At 34.3% G+C, this 23,085-nt stretch overlaps 2 protein-coding genes and 1 pseudogene across 2 annotated transcripts; 2 read left to right on the top strand and 1 right to left on the bottom strand.

Annotated features, from left to right (window-relative positions):
* Window positions 1-14: 14 nt before the first annotated feature.
* LOC114734399 (heterogeneous nuclear ribonucleoprotein 1-like) lies at window positions 15-4,088 on the top strand. Its single transcript, XM_028922041.1, has 5 exons — window positions 15-195; window positions 297-477; window positions 714-943; window positions 1,230-2,427; window positions 3,412-4,088. Exons 3-5 carry the CDS (start codon window positions 722-724, stop codon window positions 3,423-3,425), a joined length of 1,434 nt encoding a protein of 477 aa, XP_028777874.1. The 5' UTR covers window positions 15-195; window positions 297-477; window positions 714-721; the 3' UTR covers window positions 3,426-4,088.
* A 1,776-nt stretch (window positions 4,089-5,864) lies between these two features.
* LOC114734393 (kinesin-like protein KIN-12F) lies at window positions 5,865-12,337 on the bottom strand. The gene is made up of 16 exons (XM_028922038.1): window positions 12,050-12,337; window positions 11,785-11,922; window positions 11,086-11,169; window positions 10,863-10,988; window positions 10,723-10,776; window positions 10,531-10,584; window positions 10,336-10,428; window positions 10,113-10,208; window positions 9,817-9,965; window positions 9,345-9,494; window positions 9,104-9,233; window positions 8,143-9,006; window positions 7,955-8,053; window positions 7,770-7,880; window positions 6,757-7,548; window positions 5,865-6,379 (listed from the first exon to the last, which is right to left on the bottom strand). The coding sequence occupies exons 1-16, from the start codon at window positions 12,335-12,337 to the stop codon at window positions 6,134-6,136; spliced, it is 3,474 nt and encodes a 1,157-aa protein (XP_028777871.1). The 3' UTR covers window positions 5,865-6,133.
* A 6,386-nt stretch (window positions 12,338-18,723) lies between these two features.
* LOC114734394 (uncharacterized) lies at window positions 18,724-21,222 on the top strand (annotated as a pseudogene).
* Window positions 21,223-23,085: the final 1,863 nt, after the last annotated feature.

Genomic DNA, 23,085 nt, shown 5'->3' on the forward strand with positions numbered 1-23,085 from the left:
CTTCTCATGTTAGCTCCCATTTCTCTGTCTGTTTTTTATTTTTCTTTTGATTTAATTAAGGGGTGGTGGTATCACCAACGAAGCGATAAAAAGCAAGGGACAGGCTTTCGATAGAGGATGAGCACATCCTCTGTTTTTCTTCTCAGTTTCCCTCACATTTAAAAATTTTTCACAGATTTTTCTCATCCTGAAATGGTAAATTAATATCTGGGCTTGCTTCTTTTGTCATCGATCTCTTAACCTTTTTGAGTTTCGTATTTGATCCATAAAAATTCATTTTTTTAATCTGATTCCAGATAATCTGGTTCTTCTTTTGATTGATGCACGAAAGATCCGAAGCTCTCAGATCGACTCTGACAAAACCCACTTCGTTTCTGATCGAAGCTCCTACTGGGTTCTGTCTGAATTTAAAGTTAAGGTGTATCTTCTCAGGTTTTCTTCATCTGCATTTTTGATCGCTTTGTGTTGCTCAAGCAGGTGAATATTGAATTGTTTTGGCTAGACTCGACTTAATTATCTATCATCTGTAAAACTATTTAATTAAATTGTCTTCGTGTCTGGATTTTTTTGGCCATCATTGAGTTATTTAGACATCCTTATTACATATTGTTTACTTCTAGGTGAACCATGAGAATTTTGACCCGAAGTCCTTGCTCGTTTGAATTTGTACAAACATATAGAAATCACTATAATTAAATGATCATGCTTGGCAGGAGAACAGATGGAATCAGATCTTGGCAAGCTTTTCATTGGAGGAATTTCTTGGGACACTGATGAAGAACGACTTAAAGAATATTTTGGGAAATACGGAGAGGTGATAGAGGCCGTGATCATGAGAGATCGTACGACAGGTCGTGCTCGTGGTTTTGGTTTTGTAGTGTTTGCTGATCCTGCTATTGCAGAAAGAGTCATTATGGAAAAGCACATAATTGATGGCCGCACAGTGAGTCAGTTCATTGTGGATATGTGTGCGCGTGTGCGTGCGTGTGCTGTGATAGTATTCACGAGAGTTTTTCTTGCAAATGACAACATAATCTTTGTACTTAAGTTTTAATCTGTTGATGATAAAAACTGTACATATTTCTGGCTTTACCGAGCTAAAGACTTGCACTTTGATCGCTTCTTTGAAATATTATTATGTACATTGGATGAGAATTGACTTTTGTTCATAAAATGAAAATGAACGTGACCTGCAACTATTGATCTATATGCTAACTTCTTATTTTCAGGTTGAAGCAAAGAAAGCTGTTCCCAGGGATGATCAGCAGATGATAAATAGAACTTCTGGTAGTGTCCATGGCTCTCCTGGTCCCGGGCGCACAAAAAAGATTTTTGTTGGGGGTCTGCCTTCGAGCATCACTGAAAGTGAATTTAAGAAGTATTTTGATCAGTTTGGTACAATCAATGATGTTGTAGTAATGTATGATCACAATACTCAGAGGCCAAGAGGCTTTGGCTTCATCACTTATGATTCAGAAGATGCTGTGGACAGAGTTCTTCATAAAACATTCCATGAACTCAATGGAAAAATGGTTGAGGTCAAGAGGGCTGTTCCGAAAGAGCTTTCCCCTGGATCCATCCGAAGCCCATTGTTAGGAACTAATTTTGGCTTCAATAGGTCCAGTAGCTACCTAAACAGTTACGCACAGAGCTATAACATGAGTCCAGTTGGAGGCTATGGGATGAGGATGGATGGTAGGTTCAGTCCTCTGACAAATAGTAGGAGTGGAATTTCTCCCTTTGGCAGCAGCAGTTACGGGATGGGACTGAATCTAGATGCAGGGCTGAGTGCAGGATATGGTGGGACCTCAAATTATGGAAGCAATCTCGGATATGGACGGGTGATTAGTCCTTTTTACAGTGGCAACTCAAGCAGATATACCACTCCTATAGGCTATAATGCTGGTAGTGGGAGAAGCGATTCTCTAATGAATTCACCTTCTCGAAATGTCTGGGGAAATGGTGGCCTAAGTAATGCCAATAACCAAGTCAATGCTGGTGCTAGCTTGGGATCTGGAAGTGGTGGTTTTGGCGTTCCAATTAAAAATAGTGGAACAAATTGGGGTCAATCCTTTCCAGTGCAGGGTGGAGTGCCTGCTTCGGGATATACCTCTGGGATTAATGTTTATGAAGGTGGAGACAACAGTTTTGGGGTAGGTGGTACTGGTTATGGAAGAAATGGGAGTGTAGGTGTAAATTCATCTTCTACATTTTCTGCTTCAGCCGGTGGTTATGAAGGATCCTATGGAGATTTATACCATAACGGTTCAGTTTACAATGACTCAACTTGGCGGTCTGCTGTTTCTGACCTTGATGGTTCTGGTTCATTTGATTATGGACTTGGTGGCATAGCCTCTGAGGATCCAGCAAAGACTTCAGAGGGTTATATTGGAAACTACAGTGTTTCAAGCAGACAACCTAACAGAGGTAAGACTTTTGGCTACATCAAGTGACCTTATAAAGAAATGCAGATTATAGTTTATTGTTATAATTTTTGTCAGTGTATATATATGTGAAATTAAGTCACTGTATATCAGAAAATGAGTTGTTTAAAAGGTAAACGGAAAATATGGCTATTTAAATTTGGATCGGTGAATAAATTGACACGAGCAACTTTCGCTAATTTTTTATTTCAATCAATATCCAATATAATATCTATAGTTAGCCGCAATATTTACAAGTTATGAATAGTGCGACTTCTCTTGAGCTTCATTCTAATGGACTCTGCATCTTTATTTTATTTCTGCAATACTTTCTTCACGTCTTTCAAGAAGGTCTAACTAATAGCAAGATGAGTATCTCTCCTGTGAGGGAAAAGATATCTAGTTATACACTACTCTATGTTCCACGTCTATATTTCCCCCATGGATTTCAGTGATGACAAAATGCTGACAAACCACAAGAACTCAATAACAATGCACTTATTTTCATTGATTGTTTGAAACAGATTATCGTATAGGTTCTTTTAAGAGTTTACTACAATTTAAATAGAAGGATAGCCTTCATGTTTCTGTCCATTTGTCTAGTGTTGCTGATTGTCTTCATTTTAAAGTATGATGAAATTGGAGATTTCTTGATAAAAAATAAAAACAAATTCACATTAAGAATTAGGCTGAAAGATGTTTAAGATGAACTTAAATGAGACCAACTAATCTCATGTCAGAAGTGTATAACTGATTTTGTGTGAACGAAGCATCGATATTTTGATATCAAATTTGATCATTCAATTCATTTATGTGGCCATCAAATGAAGAGTGGCCATTTGCATAACTTTGCATATCATACCACTATGAAATGGTAGCCATTTTGGGATTTGCAATCCTAAAATAAGTCAAATGTTTCGAGATGTTCTTCTGAATGAATCTTATGAGATTTATTCATTTTCTTTTCTTGTCTTCCTACTTTATCCAGGAATTGCTGCCTAGAGGAGATATGTTAATTCGATTCATCATGGAAACAGTAGATCAAGGGAAACTGGTCAGGAAAAAGAGGTTTTGTGAATTCTTACATCTCAGTCGCTCAAGATATATCAGCTTATATGGATATCATCACATATATAGCTAACGGTGTTCTTTCATTTGAAGTATACATGTTCAAAGAGAAAGCAGTTTAAAAGGGATTTTATGTAAGGTTTGGGAATTTTTTTGAGGTTCTCTTGTCATTTTTTCAAGACTTAGGCTTCCTTCCTGGGAATTTGATTGAGGTGTAAAATCAGATTGCGGGATATACTCTTGAAGATTGCTTCCAATAGTGTAGTAATGCATCTCCAGCGAGGCATATCAGCATTAGTATGTTTAGTGATAGAGCAATTGTTGTTAAACTTTCTTTTTCCTTTTCTTTTACCACTGTAATGGCTGCCAATGGTGTTGTTCTTGTTACCACGTGCTTCTGATATATGCTTTTTTCATCAAATTGTAAGTGAAGTTCAGGTTGATTCATCAAGTGTGAAACATGAGAGGGATTTGCAGTGTGAGATCCCCATCAAATAATTAAGCTTGTAAACAGTTTTATAATTCTTGTTTAGACGGATTCTCATACAAGTTTTACAGCTTTTTATATTCATTGTTTGGCTTCTTCTGATTGCTGAATCTGTAATTTGTCATTCTCTTCCTCTCCTGTTTGGCCTTTTCAACTGCTTAGTGCAGTTAATACGCATATGATTGGAAATTGGAATATGGACAAAAGTTGATTGGTCCAAATAAGTGGGTTTGTTTCAAAATTGAAATATTTTAGAGCCTATGCTCAGTCAGCATAGACTTTTATGTTATTTAGCTTACTGTTTAGTGCAAATAATATGCATATTATCGGAATATGGACAAAAGTTGAATGGTTCAAACAAGTACGTTTCAAAACTGAGAGTTTGCAAGAGTTTATGCGTTGGCAGTTGAGACTTTTGTGTTATTTAGCTTTCTGTTTGTTCCTTTTTGGGACAATATCCTATATAAGTAATAACAAATTAGATCATGATCTTACATTGATTTTTTTTTTTTTAGCTTCTAACGGAAACATAGAATTGTATACCTGTCACTATCTCTAAATTTTAGAGAATTCTTTTTTTTTTTGTTAAGAAAAATCTGGTCGAAAGTCACATTAGGCTTGACTTATTCAAATTGCATTAAGTAGACTGCATAAGTTGAACTCTGGCATTTATATTATTGAATAATCCGGATTCAAGCCATCCAGAAAAAGTTTATCAGCATAATTTGTAATTAAACAAACCGCATAGCACTTAAAAAAAACTGGTTTTCCGCCTGATTAATTCATGTTTATTCTGATTGCATTTTTATTGTTTGTTTTGTTATCTTTGTTCATTTGAAGGGATTTATCAAAAGATGTTTTTCGAAGTTGCTTAACAAGTTTCAAAATTAAAAGTAATGTTCGGTAATCAACTTGAAGGGGGAAAAAAAAGCATCTTTTGAGGTGAGAAAAGTGGTCATGAACCTCCGATAATGCAGTGCTTTCACATCTTGTCTAATGCAAAAGATTAAAACGACAACGTCTCGAATTTGCTAACCAGACGGCAATGATTAGTTCATTAAACAAACAATCATATTTGTTTCTTAAGAGTTAAGAATATTGTTTTCTTAAGATCGATCAAATATATGTGTGTGTATATATCATAACAAATTCAATTGTGAACGTGCAACCAGCACTTGAAAAAATGTTTCGGGTGTGTCCAACTCCTTAAAATATTTTGTGGAGCATTCAACATCATAAAGTAATTTTTAAAATGCGTTCAGTACCATGAAGTATTTTTTAGATACGACCAGCACTTTAAAATATTCTTAAGAAAACAATAATACTTTAAAATGATGAATGTACCTAAAAAATATTTTAGGGTGTTAGATGTATCACAAAATATTTCGGATACCGGATGCATCTAAAAAAATAAAAAATATCTTGGGTGTTAGATGCATATTAATCCTAAATTATTTGACTTGAAATGATTGGCGTAATAGATTATTTGTTCTCATCAACATAATTATCTCGTTATCACCATCAACTTACCACCTCTAGGGTCTAGAGCGCCTTTTTTTTTTTTTTTGGCCAAACCACCTGTGGAGCTCACTTGTGTGTTGTTATGCACTTGTGAATAAAATTATTGTTTTTTTTTAAATTCCCCTTTCAAATTGATTATCACATTTGGCCAAAAAAAATTGATCGTCACATTTAAAAATTAAAATAAGATTAAGGGGCGAGTATGATAAATTTTAAAAAATGAAATTTAGTTGCTTGTAACAAAAATACTGAAATGTCAATATAAAACATAAAAAATAAAAACTCTAACAAGTTACATTGTGCACATTGACACAATGTGTGAAAATTTTTCAAAGGAGATGAAAAAAAAAATACGGGGGAGACAATCAACTCTAAAATATTATGCCTTTTTTGCCTTCAATTGCTCTGCTCCTCCAGTGTATCAAACAGAACAATGTATAATTAATACGAAGTATAAGACAATACGAAGAATGTACCAAGTTATTAGAAAACCAAAAAGGAAAACAATGAATCAATGAGAATACACAAATGGCTACTGTAAGGGATGCTTTTGATCCAAGGAGGATCAGAAGCCAGAACCAGATTAACAGGTATCACATCAACCAGTTAGTAATTCACAGGCAATAGATGATAACTAGTAATGCTCTTGATAGATTGCTCCAAATTCTGCTCTCCATGCTTGATCATCATCATCATATGCATTGTTACGTGCAACATCATATGAGTCCTCTCTATACAGTGGTTTCAGTGCAGCCTCTGGTAATTTGCTCTCTGCTAGGTAATGCTTCATGGTTGTCATCTCCATCTTCTGTTTCTTTTGGAGCTTCTCTATTTTCTTTTTCAACTTCTCGTTCTCTTCTTGTACATTTGCAAAATTCTCCTGTATAAAACAGAGATATATGAGATTCATATGAGATAAATCAGAATGTTTTGACGACGTGGATTTCGAATCTTCTAGCACACATCAACAAAGGTATAATTAAAGCTCTACGAACGAAAACTGAGAGAAGAAAACGGAAGGAGATGATTGAATGACAGCTCTCCTTTCCGTGATTTCAATAATTGTCTTCCCCAAATTAGAATTACTTTTAAATAATAATGAAAGGGATTTTTGAAGTTTAGCTGAAAATCTTTCATTATCCTTCCATCTTTTATTCATAATTCCCGAAGGTTTTGAGCCAAAAGTTTTCAACAAAGGAGGACTCCATTTCAACGCACTGAAGCAATGGCTAACAACCCTATAGGATGGAATTTTACCTGGGTGACGGATACTGCATGCTCGGCTTCTCTAAGTCGAACGAGTAGTTCTCCAGCTGCATGCACAGCTTCTGCAGTGTCTCTAAGTTGAATCTTGAGGCTTCTGTTCTCCTTTTTCAAAAATTCTCTCTCCCTTTCTCTCTCTACCCTCATTGTAGAAAGCTCAGCTGCAAGAGATTTGGCAAATTTAGCATGGCTCTTTTTGCCTGTCTTTGCTGCCGCCTGCTTCATTTTTGCTATTCCTTCCATAATAGCAGTGTGCTTTGCAGACACGTCATCATATCTTTCTTGTAGTTCAGCATAGTGTTCAATCATTCTCGAATGCCCTTCAACCGCTCTTTTCAATGCATCTTCCAACTCTTCCTTGCACTTCTTCTCTAACATCAATTCCATCACCACCTTCTCTAGATGCTGACGGTTTGACTCAAGATCAACTCTCAGTTCATCAGTGAGACAAATCCATTCACTTTCCATTTCTGTCCATCTTTGTCTTTCTTTCTCTGGCTCTTCCCCACCGTTAGCCTGAAAAAATCCACCACTTTTTTGCAGCTGTATGGATCTGGATATCAATGAAGATCTTAATTTATCTGTAGATTTTTTAACTGGTGCATCACCACCACCACATAAGTGCAACTTATTTCTTAGATTCTGAATTTCCTTCAGAAGTTCTTCCTTCTCACTATCGTCAAAACAGTTGTCTCTTCGAGGAAAATCTTTTTGGACTTCTTTAATTTCTGATTTTCCCTCGGAAATATGTCGTAGAAGATTTTCTGAGATAGAGCCGCTCAGAAGCTGCAAATGACACCAAGAAACTGATAAGAAACCATAAAGATTGATCAACTCAATCATCAAGTTTACTTTTTTTAAGATTCCTTTTTTTTTTTTTTAAACTTCTAATAAGAACGCAGAGTAAGCGTATTATTAATCCTTTATCTTATGAAAGTTGTATCAGAGTCAAAGAATTGTCAAATAGATGAAATGCATAGAGTAAATAAATTACTGAAGCAGCTGACCTTTTCTTGATCTTTTGACGAGTTGTACTCTTCATCTTCGATCTTCCTGTCGGTGGCTTCATCATACACAATGATGGAGTTTATTTCCTTTTCACCTTTGTATTTCTCGACCTAGAGAAGTCAAATTGTCAATTACGGAAAAAATTCACACCGTATGCCCAATTCATGAGACACAAGATTCTTACCAACTGACTTAGCTGTTCAATTCTATCTCTTTGTTCCTTGCAAATGATTTCAAGCTCCTGCTCTCTCTTGATGGCTCTTGCCATTTCATTTTCCAAATGCTAGAAAAAGGAGAACAGAAATAAACAATTAGCAATAATCACTAAATATTATTAATGGAAACTTAAAGTCACAATGCAGAAATGCAGACTTTTGGAACCCTATCTTCCAAGCTTTCTTTTTTGCCACAAGATCCACAGAGGAAAATAGCAGGTACTACATCACTTGAAGGTTTCTCCTGTGTTTGCATAGAAGAATCAACCTCTTCGATTTCTGAGCAGGGCTTCAAGGTTAAGTGCTCAAAGGAGAAGGAAGTTGAAGATTTGTTCAATGCAGAGTTCTGCTGATGATAGTCAATTATCTGTAAGCCTCTCTGAAGACTGGCTGCCAAGGACTCAGTGGGGCCCGGCAAAACCTTGCCCGATTGCCTTAACCTGTCCTTACTATAGTTCAAACTCCCTGCTGCGTTATTCCAACCTCCAAGATAACTTGACGAAACAGCCATGCTTTTCCTTTGTGTATTTCTGATTTTTGGAGACTCCGACAACGGGGGTTCCAAGGTCGGAGAGCCAACTGAAATGCTGTTTCTAGATGAAGATTTAATCGCCCTTAAACTGCACGATGGAGCCATTTCATCCTCATGACGAAGCTTGCTCACAGTTTTTTCTGAATTTACTTCCTCTCTTGCAATGTCATCGCCCTCAATCATGTCAGCATCAAAACTTTCATCAACGGAATAAACCTGGGAACCATCTTCATCGACAGATATGTCTCTTGGATGATCAATTTCACATGAACCGTACAAATCATTAATCTGCTTGCTTAATTGCTTTATGTCAGCTTCATCCACATTTACCTCTTCATCGGTATCATTATCTATGTGAGGTAGGACTAAAGAGCGGTTTAAGCTGACTCTCAACTTATTCAAGCTTTCCCGAGCATTGCATCCTTGGAAGTATCCATTTTTACTCCCAGTTGAATTATGAGCATTAGTCTTTTCTCTAATAAGTTCTTCCTGCGTCCCAAAAGAAAATGGTTATACATTTTGAGAATTACATTAGCTTAATCCTTGAAAAAATGTATATAGTAAATTTCCTAGAGATGACATATACCTTTAGCTGCCGGATTTGATCACTCAAACCATTAGCTCCATCCTCTTGTAATTCACTGATAACTGACTTGTTCCTAATGGATCTTATTCGTTGTCCAAATCTAAGAGTACACAGTGTTTCGCCATTACTCCTGCAATCAACAAGAACAATCTTTATCTTCAGAATGGTGGGGCCCACATGTTGTCATTGGTACTTGGCCTCTGTACACAGAAAAATATGCTCTTTGATTTAAGTACAGTACTTGTTATCAGGGGAGATGGAACATATTACTGAGAGTTTGACATTTCCACCGAGTGATCCTTGTAGTAAGCGTGTTAAACAAGAACTCCTGTTAGTAATTTCTGCGGACTTGACAGACTGAGTTTCTTCAGTCAGAGCATCCGCTAGGTGCCTACACCAACGAGATAATTAAAACAGTAATTACTGATATGATGTATTGATGTGTAGAGTCCCGATAAAATTTAAGCATCATATTTACATATTCATATAGGCAAGATAAGAGTAGCGATCCACATTCAGCAAACATAACCCAAAGTCATCTATGCAGACGCTCACAAACATTCCTGAGTCACCTTTACTAATCAATTCTAAGTGTGTGTAATACATGCATAAGTACTATACATCAACTAAATGTAATTATTCACAAGACATAATAAAATTATAAATATCATTTTAATTCTATATACGTGAAAATGTTCTGCACCGCATCTTACCCAATGTCAAATGAGGACTTCTTCAAATTTTTGCTTGCCCTTAGACATGGTCTACCTATATCTTCAATTTTATTTTCGTTCAATCCAGCAAGATCAATAAGGGTTATTCTGCTTGATTTTGAGCTCCTCAAACCCTTTGATGAGATTCCCTGAAGCATTAGTTGACAATTATGACATTTTGCTATGAAAATGATAGTAAAATGAGCAATACAAGCCCCTTTTGTATACTTCTAAAAGATACAGCATACACAAAAGCAGCAATTCTATGTTGTCAGAATATAATCATGTGCTGATACCTCGCACCAAGACTCAATTGTAAAAGTGAAAATGATGTGTGATGTGGAGCTCTCAGAATTTAAGCTTGCTGCTTCAACTTTTCTGCTTGAAAGGCCCTGCAAAATATGTAGAAAACTTACATTAGTGGACGAGATATGATAAATTACTGCACTCGTCAATGGAACAAAAAACTTGCAATTCTTTCACCACAAAGCAGCAGTAGTTACTCAAATGCTTCCATACCTTTATAAGAATTCGTGCCACATCCTCGTAGCTAGTGACGTATTCCTCTGTCAAATTCTCAATATACAATGCATTATTGGAATCTTCCTTCAGCTGCGATATTTTGGACCAAGCCCTCATTAAATTGAAGACAAGTGGCTCAATATAATCACTTGATTGGAAAAACTGTAGCATAAGGGATGGCGCAAACCTAACCTCAAGGTTTTGCTGGACTGGATCAAGCAAATCCCCAATTTTCTCATTGCATATCTGTTTAAAAACAACAAACTAATATGAATTAACGAGGTTTATGGTCGTTTGAGCAAGAAAACCCACCCCCTCCCCTCCACAATTGGCCCAAGGTAATAAATAAATAAATAATAAATATGAATATGAAAACAAATTTACCTCAAGGAAAGAACAACGACATTGATGATTGAACTGTTTCCCTTCGTGTCGCTCCTACGAATGGCAAAACAAGCTCATTGTCAAAACTCCAAAACCATGATAGAAAATTTATACCACCAACAGTTAAACTCAAATCATACTTTCTCAAGTTCAGAAAATAACATTCTGAAGATCCGAGGAGCCATTCCCTGCTTACTATAACGCGAGGGTTCTTCAACCATGGCACTTAGGGGACCCCACATTGTACAAGTCTTTCCAGTTCCAGACTAGCAAAAAGTAAAAGAAAGTATCTCAGATAATCATCGTAGGTGTTAATAACCATTTACTACAAAATTCAAATACATTATATAAAGCTGTGGATACCTGTCCATATGACAGAAGCGAAGTGTTGTAACCAGCTAAAGAATTTTTAACTAATGGGACTCCAACTGAGTGAAAAATATCTTCCTGTACAAACCAAAGCTTATCATTATTTTCCACCCTTAGGTGCAGAAAGCAAGAATGGAAGACTATTGAAGCAAAGAAAGTGAACTGCTAGCAACAAAATCTAGGTTGTAATAGTCTCTTCTAATGATCCCATCGGGCAATTTTATCATTATATTGATCCCTTCTGGATTGGAAGAGTAAATTCTTCGCATTAAAAAAATGGAAATTCTAAGTAAAAGGAAATAAAATAAAAGTCAAACATGCCCCAGTTAAGCGTTTCAAATAAGAGGTTGATGCTTTTAAAACTCCATTGAGAGAGACGAAAACAGATAAAGGGTGAGAGGAGAGCTAAGCTGAGTTAAGCCCATTCAATCCTGCAACGAAAAATGCAAGAAAAAAACACCACAAAGCTACGAAAACTTCAATCCCAGATTACAGCAACAAAGAAAAACAAATTGATTATGCCAGAGAGGGAGAGATAAGACAGGGATAACATGAAGAAGAAGCCCTTCTCTCTTTGCTGAAACCAATTAAGCATATAATGGCCCAAAAAAAACCTCGCTCCCACCATTTATATGAAGACAAACGACTGAACATTAAAATGCATATCAAGATTCCAAAGTGAAATTTCTTTACCTGATTGGACTTTGAATCAAAAACCGAATCAAATGTGAATTGTTTGTCCGCAATACATAATGTATCAGGTGAAACCTTCTTAATGGTCTCATCTCCTTCTCTTCCTTCGTTATTAGCAGGTCTGATTTGTATTACAACCTGTCACAAAACTCGATTTTCGTCAGCCAAACAGATGATATCTCAATTCAAATTCTTACCTCAACCATTACAAATTACAGATTCATTGTGCAGCGCCAAGCAGAAAGAAATTATATTATCTACTTGCCTTAACTGGGGAGTCCTGAGAAGCATCCGCTTCAACAACTTCGGGCTGGGAAGATGGGGCTTTGGACTGTACTTGCTTCGTTGTGGCAGCCGACGATTGGTCATCGCAAACTTGGATGTTTGGATCAGATGGTGGAGTATTTTCGCTATTTGGTTTGGGGATTTTAGGGTTTGAGATAGACTTCTGTTTGGAAGAGATTGATCTGGGAAGAAAGCTTTTGATGGAAGAGGACGAAATATTACCGAAGAAACCAGTCTCGGCACTTTCCGCCTTTCTGCTTTGCCTCATGTTTTTTCCCCAACAAGCAAACGAGCCAGCCAAGAATCAGAAGTAAGAAACTGTGCAGAGATAGAGAGAGAGGGGATTTTGGATTCAGACGTAGTAGAGGAAAGAGGAAGAAGAAAGGGCATTTCTTAACTCAGCAGCTGATTGAAGAGTGACGGGGGATGAGTGAGAGAGATGACCGTTAGAAAGCTGGCATAGTACTCATGTTACTGAAATGACTAAATTGCCCCTAAATCCTAAATCAATGTAATTTTAGGAGCCTGTCAGAAGAACCCAAGAATCACGCTTTTTGCCAGATTGATCCTTCTTGTCTTTGCAAGAAAACGAAATATTGTATATTTGTATGAACTCAATTTAAATAAATGGAGGAATAGCTCCTTATCATTTTTTTTTTGAAAAAAAAGATGAATTATTTAGGGCTTAAGAAAATGTTAACTTTTTTTTTTTGCCAAAAGAAAATGTTAACTTTGATGCATAAGAAAATTGGTTAATATAATATTTGGTCCTTCAAATTTATCTTTATTTTGCTTTTAGTTTCTCAAGTCTAAAATTATATATTTTGATCTCTAAAGAAATAAAATAGTATAAATTTTTATTGGATTATAAAGATCAATATTTCAAATGAAAAGAAATTTAATGGACCAAAACTTATAATTTAAAACTTGATAGACTAAAACTAAAATGAAAATAAATTTGAAGGACCAAAATTTTTATTAACCCTAAAAAAATAGTTAACTTTGGATTTGAAACAAAAAAAAAATTTCTGCTCTAAGTTTGTCCCCAAAAAATTGCTGTTATAAGAAAAAATAGTTCCCACGGTCGCCTTCCTATGTTTTAATAATTCATTTTTTATGAAAGTGCAACAAAATCATTCTATTCATTATATACATGGAATCGTTTGTGTCTTAAATTTACCTAGAAATTAAAAATCTCCGTAATGAAAGTGAAAATGTAATTCATTAGACATCATGTCACATATTCTTCAATATGCAATTTACAAATAAAATGTAATTAACTATACACACACACGCAAGTCAATATCAATTTAGTAAATATTTAGTGAGAATGAAATAATTCTACTTGTCATATTAAGGAGGAGTGGTTAAGCCATTAATATTGTCTGAAAATAAAATAATTTTTTATTTGACCTGTATTTAAATAAAAAAATTTAAATTTGTATTATGCTTAAAAAAATTCAACAAGAAGCCTTGTGTTATATTTTACGAAAAAAATAGATACTGGTTAGCGTGATAAAAATTACTCCAACGTAAAAAAGTATTCACAGTTATTAAAATATAATGATCAGGAAAAATATAAAGCTTATGTGTTGTGTCTTTTTCATATTCTCAAGCAAAAAGGCGAGAATCCCATCAGCATCAGCGGGTGAGCGGGGGACAAAATTGTCCACGCAATAAACGACATTCAAATAAAAGTAGCCGTTGTAGTCGGAAAGCTTACCTTAACGCTGGATCACTGTCTTTTCATATATCATTAGGGACCACGATAATCAATATTTAAATCTTAATCTCAATCATAATTATTTAAGATCTAGGAAATAAAATAGTTAAATTATTTATTTGTTAAAAATTTGTATTAGTCTTCCTAAAATATCTTTTTAAGCTTCAAATATTAATCATCGTGGTCCCTAATGATAATATGATACTCTTTCGGTTCTAAATATAAGACTCTTATACACACTAGTATAAGGGTCTTATATTTAAGACCGGAAGAGTATTAGTATTAGTAGTTATGATCTGAATCTTATATTTAAAACCAAAGTCAACTTCCTACTAACTCTTATACTAAAAATCAGACATACTATTTTCATATTAATATTAGTGTTATTACTACCTACAGTGCTTAGCATAAGAGCTAGTTAAGATTTGAACTTGAATCTAAATATAAGATCTTAGTTCACTTTATCTCCTTTTTTTTTTTTTGCAAAATATCCTTATTAATTTTAAAGGTTCCTACCAAGGGATAACTTTAATCATCATATACACATTATTGAAGAAGCTGATTTAAAGAGATCAATACACAATTATGACAGGCAACTAATTTAACTTTTTTAATATTTTAAAATTATTTATTTAGTTTTTATATTAAAAAGAGGATGAGCTGGTAATTTAAACAAGTCCTAATGATATTGTGCACAGGGATAAGTTTGTGGGCCTGAGCCCATTACACAAAAACAGAGAGAAACGAATGAAAGAAAGCAGACCAGCCCATCAAAAATGGATTCCAAACGAGGCAGGCGGTAATTTTCCCAGTCCACCCTTTCAATTCATCCTTTTTTAAATATATTTTTAAAATTTTCAGAAATTCAAGTTGATTCTGTATTTTCATTAAAGTTAATAATGAAATTAAATCTAATTTTTTTGAAAATGAGCCATTACCCTTTTTCTACGTAACTGTTCTAGTTGTATAAAAATGACGAGTCATTGTAAAAATAAAATAAGGGCAAGCCCTAAACCAATGAGATTTGGACGCATGCCTTTATGACATATAGCTTAACTCCTTGTTATTATGACTTGATAGGTTTCTTGAGAGCTTACGCCAAAACACATATGATCAGTTGCAAATTTTTAGGTTTGACTTATAACTCTTTTTCCTAATTTTATGGTTTAGGATTTGTATAGAGAACCTTCTATAAGTCCTCATGTAATAGTTATGAGTCAAACATAGAAATTTATAATTTATTTGAAACCTATTATTTTTTTCCATTAATAATTAATTTCCTAGCCAAGCGACTAATATGTAATTTTCCTAATAACACATTTTTCAAATTGATATAGTCCTAGCACTATGTGTAGAAACCTTTCACCAGAAGAAATACAATTTATTTAGTTTTTTTGTCATGAATATATAAAGCATACCTTGGAGAGCCTTGTGTTTTGGCATGTAAAGCATTTTCCGGATTTCAAATGGCAATTAATGGTTTTTTTGTAGAAAATAGTCACAAAAGTATGTTAAAATTAGCCACGTTTTGCAAAGAAGGAAGAACAAATTTTAATGAGGCTGATTTAAAAAATTAAACAAACAAAATTAAAGGTTTTTCATTTTTTTTAGCTTTTTACGTTACATTTTCTCCTTACTAGATTATTATAAACTCACTTTTCCAATATTTTAAAACAAACTTATTAAAAAAATTTCTTCCTTCCATTTCTCTCGCTTCAAACATTGGCTTAGAAACACAAGAAGTGTTATAAATAATAAAATATGTCCAACTATGCTTCATTTGCTTTTATCTTCTTTTATGGTTTTTATTATGCTACTATATACTACTTCCGGTTATTAATATAAGAGCTCGTTTGACTTTTATTTTGATTCTAAATATAAAACTACAGTCAGTTTTGTTTTTCATATTTATCTATTTTTCTTAAAATAGTTCTTGTAATAATAGTAGTCTAGCTAATACACTTGATTAACAAGAATATTTTAGGAAAGATAATACTTATTCATTATAAATAACTAACTTAATTAATTTTCTTCATATATTTAAATTAATCAGTTAGTTCTTATATTAAGGATCAGAGCTAATTTATATATAGTCATAAGCTTATATTTGAGTATTATGAGATTCAATTGAAAATAATTCTCTCAAGAGTGTTACGTGCATTCATATTGATTCCAACCCAAGGTTTTGCTTTGACCAAAAAAAAAAATCAAAGTTTTGTACTTAAATGGTGAAAACCCTTTTCAATATTTATATATATATATATATATATATATTTGTCTATCTTCTTTCACAAGCTTCTGTATATCCATCAGAGGTTCTCACATTATTGATTGATTATTGACATAGTGTCCCATGATGACACGATCGCCTTTAATTTGCATTATATAAAAGTTACTCTTGTTTAATTAAATTGTTTTCTTATATTACTACTCCTTCTATTGTTAATATAACAACTATTTAACTAATCTAACTAGATTAAAGAAGTTAGACAAATTAATTAATTGTAAAAAATATAACATGTTTTTTCTAAAATATCATAATCATTTTCGTTAATATCTTCATTTTCTCTTTTACTTGATTATAGTTTAGGAAGTATTCATAGGGATAATTTAAAAGAAATTAATAAATATAAGAAATAGACTTTATATAGGACTAAAATCAACTCAATAATTAGATCATATATTAAGAACAAAATGAGTATATATTTTCAAAAACTACTATTTCTCATGTGTATCATACGATTGAAGACTTATAACCTAAAACTAACCAAACCATAACTAAAAATGCAGCATTAAATTGTTATTTTAAAGATATAAAATCAACGATCAGTGAGTCTAATAAATAATACTAACAAGAGTAGGGTGGGATTTTTCAAAAAGTGAAATACACATAATTCAAAGATATTGTCAGGGAGTCGTTGAAATAGCGGGAATATGGAGAGAGACACGTGGCCCCACAATGATTAACGTTTGATTTTATAATTCAGATTTGGTGTATTAATAATTGCCCAAGACATAGGGCATTGTATATGCTTTTGGACCCACCTTAGAAAAAAAAGGGCGGCATTTTTCTAAATCAAAGTGCTCTTGTTGCTTTCTAAAGCGAGAGATTTCTTTGTTTTAAGATCCACTGAGTTCTCACACACTTTTTTGTTTAGGTAATTATCTCTGTGTCTTTATACATATTTTTTGTGTATAATTTTTTATTTTAAAATTTATTCATAGTCTCAAGGTAGCAATGATTCTTTGGATGATTATACATGATTTTGGAAAAAAGAATATCATACTAAATATAATAATATGAATTAGATATATAAGGTTCACATACTAAAAATTTGTGAGTTGAGTTTGTACTCCTCAGGTATAAGTATAAGCTTATACTAGTATATAAGGGTCTTATTAAGACCGGAAGAGTAAAATAAAAAGTTGGTTTGAGATAAGTTTATTTTAGTTCATATCCATTGTGAGCTTACTTGCTTTTATTTTTTTTAAACAATATCTTTATTTAATTTTAATAAATGAGTTTATTGTTTTGCATTTAATATAAATATAACGTTTTTATATTTTATTTATCATTTTTATATTAATGGAATAATTATATAAGATAAATCGCATGTTTATACTTGTAATTTTTGAATTAATTTGGTTCTATAACTTCATGAAAATATAAAAATAATTCGAATTTGCTCAATAAAATTTATAATTTTATTTTAAAATTAAAAACAATTTGAAAATATAATAAAATAATACTAAAAAAAGGTGAGTTCGGCTTGCCAACCCAACTTTGTTCGGCCTCAAACCAACAAAATGTCATCCTGTCTTGAGGATGAGTTCTCCAATCTGACTTGTTAAATCTAAATTATAAACCGGTTCTATGACCTACGTAAACCGGTTCTACTCAATAATCATAAATACTCATATGATCTTTAATGTAAGACATAACTGAATAGTTGATATTAGTCTTATATGTAGCCATTTCACATATTTATCAATTTTTTTAAATTAACTCTATTAATACTCTCTCAGTAATAATCAAGTAAGAGAGAGAGGTAAAGAGGGAGTTAAAGAAGATGTTTAGAGTGTTTTAAAAAAATTATATTAATTAATTTAACTAACATCTTTAATTTACTTAAATTAATTAATTAATTCTTATATTAAGGATAGTATGAAATTGGATTTTTCCTCTTTGTGTTTTATGTATGATGTTATTGGGAGATACAAAAGCTTGTCAAAATTACACCTATCAAGATCATTTTCTTCTTTTTTAGGAAAAATTTGAAGTGAGTTGAACTTCATATTTTTACTAAGACCAATCTATGCCCCAAACTTAAAAAACATATGTACAAATATTTATAAATTATCAATCACCAACAAAAAATTAAGACATAAATTAATTAAACTTATTTTCTGTCCAGTTCAATTATTTGCTGCTAGTAGTAGTGACTAATTTCGTTACACTGCAGATTTTTTAAAGGGCTTTAGTGGTGACCATGACACCAATTCAAATCATTTCATTAATATAAGTGAGCTATGTAAAAAAATGGTAATGGAGGGAGGGACCATAATAAGATGTTTAAAAGTTCGTCTGTTCGCTTCGGCAGCAACTAGTAAGAGATGTAACAAAGGCGCGCGCGCGCGTGTAGCGCCTGTAAAGAAGATACAGTGCGGAGACGAAAAAGTCATACGCATGATGCCAGCGCTGCCTTCAGATCGCACTCAGCTTCATTCCTATTGGCATTCTCATTGTCTGGGTCCACCGCGTGGGACGGTGTAGGTATCCCTTATCCCATCCTCTTCCCAGTTCCCACACCCGACGTCCCTTTTCTCCTCTCTCAATATATATTCACACGTTCTCACAAGTATACTCTCGCATTCCCAGTTGCATTCTGCAGAAGTAGACATAGGAGTAGATTTTATTCTCTTCTTTTACATTTCTCTGTTCTCTCTCTCTCTCTCTTCAAATTCCCAGCTTTATTGTTTTTCTTTCAATCTCACCTCGATTCGTGATCTGGGTCTCTGTTGATTGTGGATTTGAGCCACAGCAGATTCCACTTTGACTTTCGAGGCGACCCCGGCAGGGTAATCCACTTGCGCTCATTACTCTGTCCTCCTTTATTCGCTCTTTTGTTTATCCTTTTGTCAAATTTTTCTGTTCATTTGGTTTTTATGCTTTTGGTTGATTCGGATTTCGAAGGAGGATTTTAAGTGGTTTCGTTAAGAAACGTTGCGCTTTTGCTTTCCCTGTTTCCCTCCCTCGGATTCTGGCTACTGTTTCTGCGTCGAAAAAGTTGATAGGTGGCGGTGGTAGCTTTATTGAAATCTGATCAAAATTTGGCTCCATTCGCTGATTATAATTTGTTCTTCTAGTTCTTTTATCTTGGTCGGTTTTGGGGTATTCTAGCAGTTCATCTGAATTTTTCACTTTGGGGCCTGCTTGAGAATCTTTCATACCGCCTAAGAGATTTGTGTGCTTTGGCTCTTCAATTTGCATTTGTCCGCTTGTACAACATTGTGGAGGATTTCTATTTAAACCTTCTCATTTCTCTCACCTGTAGAAGTAGATTGAGTGTTACATTTCTCTTGATATTATTTCACCTGCAACTGGTAGATCTGCTTGAACCAAGGTTTTAAAGTGGTCTATTCATGCTGTGTTTCTATAATGTGTGGGTTATACCAAGTACTGAATCTTTAAATTTTTAGTTCTAGCCAGCTACTTTTGTTTTAATTACAGTCTTTTAGTGCTGGGGTGTAACTTTAAGTGTTAAGAATTGTCTGTGGCTTTTGTCTGGGCTAAAGCCTGTCTTTAACTTAGGGTTACTTGATTTTCTTCTAGTTATCCTTCTGTGATATGGAATCTCCGCAATCTGTGGTGTCACCTTTCAAGAGCTCTGTCTTGTCTAAGGACATGAGGTCAATGGGAAGGAAGCTGTTATGTCTAATGTAGAAGACAACTTCATCGGTGTTCTTGAGGTTTACATACATCAAGCTAGGGACATCCACAACATCTGCATATACCACAAGCAAGATGTTTATGCCAAGATTTGCCTCACTAGCAATCCTGAGAACACGGCATCCACCAAGATCATCAATGGCGGCGGAAGAAACCCTGTGTTTAATGAGAACCTTTCTCTGAACGTCAGAACTGTGGAGTCTTCTCTCAAATGTGAGATATGGATGTTAAGCAGGGTGAAGAACTATCTAGAAGACCAGCTTCTTGGTTTTGCTTTGGTGCCTTTGTCTGAAGTGCTTGTCAAGAATGGTGGGACGCTAGAAAAGGAGTTCTCTCTTTCTTCAACTGACCTGTTTCATTCACCAGCAGGCTTTGTTCACATGTCTCTGGGATACACTGGAGCTTCACCTGATGTTATGGTGGCTCCAGCTGAAGAAGTTGCTCAGAGGGACTCGGAAACTTGTCAGTCTCTGGCCAAAGACTTGGAAAAGATTGAGTTCCCGGACCCAGAAATAGCGAAAGAAGACCACCGGATGGTTTCAGAATACTTTGGCATTCCATGTGAGGAGAGCTTTACTACCTCTTCTGATGCTGCTGAAAGCCATAGCTCTGAAGAAGCAGGTGTTCAGCTTGTAGAGAGCTTCTCAGCATGCAGTGTTGAGTCTGCCCAACCTCATAAAACTGTTGATTCCCCAAAGAGCAGCGTGTCAACAAATGGGGTTTCCTCATCTACTCCTTCAGTGCCTGCAACCTCAGATTCATCTGAGCTTGAACAAGTCTCAGGAACCAAAGAGAAGAAAACTGTGGAACACAAAGATGGTGAGAGTGATGCCTCAAATGGTGTGCCAAATGATTCAGTTTCAAAGCCTGTTGTGACTATGAAGATTGAGCCAGAACCAAAGGTGGTGCAGCAGGACATAGTAGACATGTACATGAAGAGCATGCAGCAAGTCAATGAGTCCCTGGCGAAGATGAAGTTTCCTAATATAGACGTTGAAAATGGACCAACCAGTTCAGGAAACTCGACCTCAGAGCAGAATAGTAGCTCCCGCGTGTTTTATGGGAGTAGAGCTTTCTTCTGACCTTATGTTCAATGAGTAAACTTAGTGAAGTTCTTTAGGTGTTTGCCATGAGATCATTCAATAAAAATATGACATGTAAAAGAACTTTCTGAAATGTCTCAGGTGATACTGATCTTACAAAAGACATGACATGTCATATTTTTATTGGAGAACATATCACGAAGATCTTAAGAATAATACCTGAAGTGTTGTTGCTTAACTGGTTGAAGAAGATACTGGCAGGTGACTACTGATTTAGATTACAGAACCAAACCTGATATGAGTGATAGAAAAACATAATAATGTATTATCTAGTATTCTGTTGTGGTTTCTTCTTTGGTACTTTGAGCTATGTAGACTTGTACATGAAGAGACTGAGTCATTAGCAGAAATGAAGCTTCCTCATTTGGTCATTAAAAGCATAGTTTTCTGCTGAGCTTTTTGGCATAAATGATTAAGAAAATTGCTGACAGGTAACTGTCGAGTTTAGAACCAAAAATGATAATAATAGCATTGAAATATAGTGATGCAAGTATCTTGCAGTGTGGTTTCTGCTTGTGTACTTCAAGATTTAAGGTGATATGGATAAATATTGTACTCACAATCCCAGATGATGCTTCTTCTTCTTTTTTGAATGAGAGAGGTGGTCAGGTAGTTACTAACAGTTTGAGCAGGATTGAACTTGCAATTTCCCATTTTCAGGAAAGTTAGGGGGTGTTTGGAAACCTCAAGAAGCATTTTTTAGAAGTGTTTTCACGCAAATAAGACAAAACTCTTTTCACATACTTACTTCGTATATCGTATAATTACTTTTAAAATTTTAATTTGGTTTCTATCCAAACACTCTTAACTTCTCTATAAGGGGGTGTTTGGGAAACCCAAAACATGGTTTCAGAAGCACTTTTCTGCAAAACGAGATAATCTCCTTCACATATTTACTTCGTATCCTAAAAGCACTTCTGAAACCATGGTTTGGTTCTATCCAAACTAGTGGGAGATAGCAATGCCATTGATATCCCATATGCATCATGATCTTTCTTGTGTCACTACGGTTCTATTTATTGGCCTTGAATCCTAATCAAATTCCACCTAGCCATGCCGGCATGCATTGGTAAAATGTACTCGAGTAAAATCATTGTTTTAAATTCTATGGATGAAACCATGGTAGGAGAGTTATCTCTGTTTATGTATAATCCAATTATAATTGGGTAGTCCTTTTCTTTCATTGGTTTTTTGGGGGAAAAAATCCATGTAGGCATGAGTTAATCATGAGTGATTATTTCATCTCCCTTTCTCATGGAGAATAAAAAAGCTATTGAATTTAATACACCTTCTTCTACAGTTATCTCAAATATAAAAATTAATTATATTTTGAAAGTGTGAAATCATTGCTTCTTGTAACTATAGGAGTAAGACGTGATTTTCAAAAGGGGGAAATACACTTTCAAATATATTGTTGGAGAATCGTTGAAGTAGTGGAACGGTGAGATGAATAGAGAGACACCCAAGACCCCACCATAATTGAACCTTTTTTTTTGGGTACATTTTGGCGTACAATTATTGCCCAACATCTAGGGAATGTAGCATATGATATGCTGTGGGATCCATATACCAAAGAAGATTTTTATTGCTCAGTATCTTTAGGGTTATAGGATACCCTTTTTTTATTTGGGGTAAAAGTTCTTTGGCACCTTTTGTTTTGGTAGTTATGTCTCCATTTTTTGTATATATAATTTTCTACTCGTCTGATTCTTAATATAAGACCTAATTAATTAATTTGAGTATATTAAAATATTAGTTGAATTAATTAATATGATACATTTCTTTTAAAATAACCTAAGCATCTTCCCTAATCTCTTTCTTTCTTTCCTATTTGACTATTGTAGGAAATATTAATAGGGTTAATTTAAAAAAATTAGTAAATAATGAAATAGGTCATATATATTACTAATATTAACTCTCTAATTATGTCTTATATTAAGGATGAGAAGAGTATTATAAAACACACCTTATAGTGACTCTATATATGATTATGTATGGTCTTTTTCTCCCCTTGCCAGCTATGTATGGCCTTAAATAGTAGCTCAGACCTTCAAATGTATGTGTTCATATAGGATTATACATAATAAAAAATAAAAATTCATCTAAAAGGAATTATAGTCTTACAAATAAAAGGTTTGTACCATGAAAAAGAAAAATTAAACAAGCATGGCAACTTTACACCCATTTTTGAAACTTGCATTGAATTGGGGTCATCAATAAAAATATAAAATTTATAACAA

Source organism: Neltuma alba, unplaced genomic scaffold (genome assembly GCF_004799145.2).
Source record: "Neltuma alba isolate B1F8T4 unplaced genomic scaffold, ASM479914v2 tig00013090_pilon, whole genome shotgun sequence".
NCBI classification, from domain to species: domain Eukaryota; kingdom Viridiplantae; phylum Streptophyta; class Magnoliopsida; order Fabales; family Fabaceae; genus Neltuma; species Neltuma alba.